The sequence below is a fragment of the Pteropus vampyrus genome, unplaced genomic scaffold (assembly GCF_000151845.1).
Source record: "Pteropus vampyrus isolate Shadow unplaced genomic scaffold, Pvam_2.0 Scaffold3, whole genome shotgun sequence".
NCBI lineage: Eukaryota > Metazoa > Chordata > Mammalia > Chiroptera > Pteropodidae > Pteropus > Pteropus vampyrus.
Window position 1 is genome coordinate 692,341 of NW_011888784.1, and position 6,612 is coordinate 698,952.

Genomic DNA, 6,612 nt, shown 5'->3' on the forward strand with positions numbered 1-6,612 from the left:
GTGGTATTTGGTCTCTGATTTAACCTCTCTGACCAGGAAATACTCAGGCATTTCTTTTTCAGAATCAGTACCTTTTGGAAGCAGGTATTTGGATAGTAAGTTACATTGAGACATGGGAGTGCCTATTTTTCAATGGAATGGAATGTTCTAAAAAACATCTATGTGTGATTTTCCAAAATATCCAATTTAAAAGATTGGAATAAGGTGAAAAGCTTTTCTGCATACTGCTAAAGTGATTTCCAAAAGTTACTAAAGAAATACAAACTATTAGAAAAACGTTTCTTTGAAAGTGATTGAAATGAGAGGGAGTGTAAATGTGAGTGTGTGACTGCTTCTGCAGCTCTAGAATGTTGTGGGCTCTGGGTTGTGTACGTGGTAATGAACAGGCTAGGATCCTAACTTCTGTGTTCAGGGTGGCCTGCAGGTGCATGAAGTAAACTGCTTGAGGGAAGAAAAGCAACCTTGTGCCACATCTATTTTAAAGTTCAGATGATTCTGTTTTCTATAAACACACCAATTTTATCTAAAAATGGTAAGATAATCTCTTTAGAGGTGAATTTTTTTGTGTGTGTGTGTCGAAATTACAGTCCAGTTGCTATATGTGAGACACACAGGTGAATCAAAAGGGTGGATAAAAATGAGAAACCATCTTGAAGCACAGACTATGAAGGCTTCCAGAAAGACCTGTACTTGGAGATTCTTTATTGGGAAAGCCAGTGAGTGCCAAACTTTACAGTTTCTCAATATTTTCTGGAATGACACACTAAGCTCCTCAAGGCAGAGGACTGAACATAAATGTCATTTCGAACAACCCTTATTTTGAAGAGAATATTGTTATATCCAACCCCTGACAGGAAGCCTTAATAAATTCACCTCTTACATCTCTGGCTTGATATGTTTGTTTTTTGTGTTTTTTTTCAGATTGTTCAATTGAACATGTACTTTATAATACCCAAATGTGAAGTTCCATTATTTAAATATTCTAGAAGCTTATAACTCTGTTTTACTTAGAGGTAGCTATAAACTGGTTTCTTATTGAATGTGAATCAGTAAGAAATATTTAACTTTTGGCTAGAGCATCATCCAAATATACTCTATGCATTTTGAGTTATCTCTATTCTTATGATTTTAACAAAGGCAGAAATTTCTAGAGGAAAGAAAATAGCTTTCTTATCTGTATGAAATACAAAAGGAAAATATCATTTTTTTTTTCAAGAGGCGGCTCTTGTTTGACAGTTCAGCACAGTGCATGCTGAACACACCTTGCCAAGTTTTATTTTCTTCTTTTTCAGGGAGAAATGGGTCCTGGAGGCAGCACTGCTGGTTGGCTGGCAGGCATCGCCCCATGGGCGTCAGAGAGATTTATGAGCTTTAAGAGCCCTGTATGTTATGAGCTAGACTCGGAGTACGAGCAAAATCGAGACCATCTTGCAGTATTTACAGATTTCTTCTTGTCGGGAGATCAGAGACTAGGAAATTACAAAGTTACCTATAAACGTGGTAAGGCAGTTGTACACACGTGTGAACTGTTTGAGAGAGTGGGGAATGGAGTTGTGTAGAAGCCGTGGTAAAGTCATTGCATATTAAAATCACTGGGTAAAGTCATTGCATATTAAAATCATTGGGTAAAATCATTGGGTAATTCTTCTCTTGAGAGAAGAATTTTAAATGGATCCTTCTTCACATTCTCTACATGGAGCTAAGACTTATTAGCATTGCCAATTACTAAAATAAACCATTCTATTTGTTTAATGAAGAGTTTCAATAGCACACAGCAAAAAATACCTCCCGCTGAAAACAATGAGTATTTTCACATATTTTTTAAAAATGTTATTTCCTAAGTCATTGACTTTGACTAGAAGAATCTAGAATTTTGTGAAAATACTAGTTCTCTTGATTGTCCAGATACAGTCATTGGACTGAAGATGCGACTCAACCCCTGAAGTCTGAGATTTGCAGCCTGTTCCAAACTCAGGATGACCTTCTGTGGGTGTCAGATGCCTTTGGAAAATGTTCATTGTTTGTGAGTATTAGAAAGGGGAAGCCATTCTAGGACCTTGAGAAGGTAAGAGCGGCCTAATGAACATTTTCTTTTCTGAAGGAATGAATTCCTTCTGCAACATTCAATGTTATGTTGTGTAATGCCTTGTTCCAGGTCAGCGTAGGGCTGTCTACCTAAGTGCCCAGATGTCAAACAAGAGTATTCTGCCCCAAGAATAACGTCACATAGCTCTTCAGAAGGACTTCAAGAGAATCTTAGTAAACTGACAAGCACTCTTGTTGAAGGAACATTTCACAAACGGACCAGACTTTCTAATGAACAATTTGAACAAGCCCTCTCTTTGACATCAGATTTCCTTCCCGACATAAAACTGTAAAAAAATAATCTGAATTATTACTTCTGTTACAGTGCCATTTTGCTCAAAATATTTCATTCAGGGATTCATATTTAATTACCCACCTAATAAAAGGAGCTATTAGGTTGTAAAGATCCTATCCCTTCCATGCTCTTTTAAAATTATGACCTACTCAAGCTTGAAATCAAAGGCAGAGCTGAAAGGAATAATTCAGCTGAAACCCTCTTATTGGGTTTTCAAGTCGTCTAACTGATAAATATGCAAACTAGCTCTCTTTTGGCGATTCAGCTGCATAAACAGGGAATAACTCCAAATGCAGCTGAAAATTCAGAAACGAAAAGGGTGCGCTCAAAAGGTTCTTAATTTCACCTAGTTCCAAGCTGTAGATAAACATGGCAATATAAGTGTAAAATTCTAGCTCCCAGTGAAGGTACAGTTTTGAAAAGTAGCCACTGGAGTTATGTGACGGAAGTTTCAAGTGGCTTCTTCCCCTCTGCTTCTCTGTGGCTATGGGCAGGCTGGGGAGCGGGAGACGGTGAGGGGATAGAAGTTTTCCTTGATGACAGAGCCTGGTGGTTGCCACTTACCAATACTGCTCACTCTAAGTCAGTGAGGACCCTGTTGGAGAAGAGGACCCTGTTGGTCAGGAGGCCATGCTATGTGTGGAACTGGCCATCTTGCCCAAGGTTGGCTGCCAAGGAGAACTCAGGGAGGGACGAGGAGAGTAGGGAAGTCTTCCAGTCAGACTCCTGAGGAAGACGGCCTTAGTGAAGCTTTGAAATGTCATCACAGTGTGGTATGGCACAAAAGCCACCCAAATTGAAAAGTGTCCTATTACAAGCTTAAGCACATAATTACCATGTGTCTGAGAAGACTGCATATTGTATCCTCTTTCAGGAAATGGACTGCTGCTGGCAGGGTGCCAGCAGTTGCAAATTTTTATGTTCTAGTTCTCCGGACATAAATGTTAACCAAGGGTGAATTTACAAATACGTACTTGCAAAGATGGGTGAATTTTACAACCACTTGCTAATATCCAGCACTTGGGCAAGATGAATGACTGAGTTACAAAACATACGTGTTTGCTGCCTTTTGTTTGTTTACTTATTTACTTTTTGTGCTGTCAGGAAACCATCCAACCTTTTAGTGCTATGTACTGAGAGAATTCCCATGGGTGCTTTGTATTTTAAAATTGAAAACAAAATAGTGAGCTCGCACTGGTTTGCCATGGCATGGTACAGGCTTAAATAATGCACTTGCATTTTGTAAGACTAGATGTACACATAAGAGAATGATGGGCCTCAATGAAGGAAAACAAAAGCATTCATTACGACAGAGTCATCGCTGCAGTGGTGAAGACCCAGGACTATTCCAGCAGCTTCAACTTCGACATCTCAGGGGAGACATGTCTGCTTTTGTTTAAGGACCCCATAGTCATCATTTTTAAATTCCTGATGCCTATGAAAGAAGGGATGCTTATTCCTTCTGAGCTGCTTCAGGATCTTCCAGGACGGAACAGTCCTGACGGTTGGCCTGTACACTGGGTAGAGTTCTTGGACACAGGTGTGCTGTTAATGGGTAATTGGTATGCTGCGAAGTTCCCGGAAAATTCACCTCATCGATTCGGCAATACACGTTAAAAGGCCGAGCCTGTGATGGCATTCAGTTGCTTCATTAGCCCTTCCAAACTTGCCATTTGTTCACTCAAATCATCCTGTTCATACACCTATGGAGAAAACGAGAGCAAAGAGTTAGTGCAGGTGAATACTGACACGGTCCTTTTACGAAGACAGAGCCACGTCCAGTTGGTTTACTCATTATTCTCAAGCATGACACAGTGGCCCATAGCCAGGGGCAGGTCTCAGAAGATAATCATCGAATGAGGGTGCTGGTAACAAAAGAAGCGCGATGAATGACTGCATACTGTTTCACCAACTTCATCCTTGTGACGAGGGAAAAGCTTTAAGAGTCAAAAAAAAAAAATCTTGTTTCGAATCGAGTTCTATCAATCACTAGCTGTGTGGTCTTAGACAAGTTAGTGAACCTCTCTGGATATACAGTTCTCAGCTATAAAATGTTGATAATAATATCTATTTCATAAGCTATTCTGAGCACCCTGCGGCATGTTTAATGCTAATCGCTGTGTCCCGACACAGTACACATTCAATATGTTAGGCCCTTTTCCTTTCCATTGGTCGCCCCTGAAGATAGGAACAGAATTTACATCACCAGGTGTCTTTTCTCTGGAACCTAACCAAGGCACCGTTTTTTTTTTTTTTCTTTTGGGGGACTTGATCGGCTTTGCCTTGACAAATGAGGGTTATGACTCCAGTTCATGTGGGGATACAAAATTCTCACCTCAAACCAGAGCTGGCTCTATGAATGGTTGTAAAGGTAACTTATGGCAAAATCTGACTGGTGTATTAAATGAAGAGGTTGAACTGCAAAATTTTAGTGACCATGGTTCTCTATAACTCTCACTTGCTGTGAGCTACTAGAACCATGTAATAAGGAACATGGCATTATTATTTATCATAGATCCTCTGGTCCCTAGTCTCGGGGATTCTGATTGAGCATGTCTACAAAGAATTAGAAACTCTCTCTCTCTCTCTCTCTCTCTCTTTCTCTCTCTCTTTAAAGCTTCCCAGGTAGTTCTGATGGTCGTTCATTTGGGGGAAACAAGGCTGTGGGGCTGTGGTGTTCATATAAATCCCAGTTCTTCTATATACTTGGTTTTCTCAAGCCTGTCTCCTTATTTGTCATGAGAATAGCAAGCTTCCCTCACTGGAACCTGGGAGGATTCAGCAAGGCAGTGTTGGCGAGTAGTAATTGCCGAATAATTGTTAGTTTTTTTGTTTTCCTTTCTCAATATACCCTTTGTTTTGACTAATGCAGAACTGCCATACTTGATTATTCTTGGTTAGGTCATTTGTTTGGTTAAGTTAGTGAACTAAACTGAGGCCTGAGTCATGATTTCTAGCTCTGTGTAGGCCAGGAAGCATTAGTACCATAGTCAGAGTGTCTACTGAATGCTGCCAAATAAATACATGAAAACACTGGGGGAGACTGTATGAGAGGATCGCCACAAAGCCACTCTAACCACTAAAGAAGCAACTCAAAGCCATGGTATTAAACATTTACTATGCATCTTCAGAGCTTAATGGGGATTGAAAAGCAGCCAATTTGGTTCAAAAGAGTGGTCTATATGTGACAAAGGAGGTTAAAGTGAGGTGATTAATTGCTAACTTCCTTCTGAAATGCTGTCTTAGATGTCTGGATGGCTGTTCATGAATTATCTCAATCTCATTGCCCAATACAGCAACTGCTAGCCACATGTAGCTATTGGATTTCTGAAATGTAGATAGTCTGGATTGAGATGTGTTATAAAATACACACCATATTCTGAACACTTAGTACAAAAAATGTGAAATGTTTTACTGACAATTTTTAAAATATAAATTACATGTTAAAATGATAATGTTTTGGAAATATTGGGTTACTTGAAAGATATTAAAATTAACCTCACCTATTTATTTTTATATCTTTTTATTGTGACTCCTTAAAATTTTTAAATTACACCCATGGTTCACATTATATTTCTATAGGTTACTGCTGATACAGATTATTTTTGCCATTTCTGTATTTCCTTGAATGTATACTCTTACTGCTCTTCATATTATACCTTTGGCTGTCACTCTTTAGAATCAACCTTAGATGTAAAAATGGGCCACTTGATATGATTCCTTATGAGATGAGATATATAAATTTAGGAGTTTGATCTGATTTGAGGTATGGCTAATAACTCTGAGACTAAACAAATATTGCGGTAAATAGCTATACCCTGACAAAGTATTACATTAGAGTCTTATAAACTTGAATCTTTTAAAAATATACAAAAAGCCTGTTAATAATATAACATACTTCTGTCAAACATCCACACACAAACCATTCACTCATGGCTTCCATGTAGTTAAAACATTTTACTGAAAACAATAAAATAGAGAAAAAAATTATTGTACAAATGAGATGATTCTTATGTTTTTTACCATCTTCTTTTCTTCCTTCCAGTCCTCTATGTTTCAAGGTATCTGATATGTTAGTTCCTTAGACTTCTTTCAAATGTTTTCTCTTGTATTATATTCAGAAGCACTCTAGATTTTCAGAATTGCTGGCTTTAGGCAACTTTTTAATAAAATCTCTTTCACAGTATATTTTTGGAAGAATTGTTTGTCCCCTTAAAATTTAGATTTTTTTT

The 6,612-nt window shown here is 38.4% G+C and overlaps 1 protein-coding gene across 1 annotated transcript in view; it reads right to left on the reverse strand.

The window, feature by feature from the left end:
- Nucleotides 1-3,688: 3,688 nt before the first annotated feature.
- Nucleotides 3,689-6,612, reverse strand: part of DCC (DCC netrin 1 receptor) — a 538,543-nt gene continuing 535,619 nt past the window's right edge. Inside the window, 1 exon segment of the mRNA XM_011362349.2 lies at nt 3,689-4,083. Coding sequence (XP_011360651.1) covers nt 3,994-4,083 — 90 coding nt within the window. The 3' untranslated portion in view covers nt 3,689-3,993.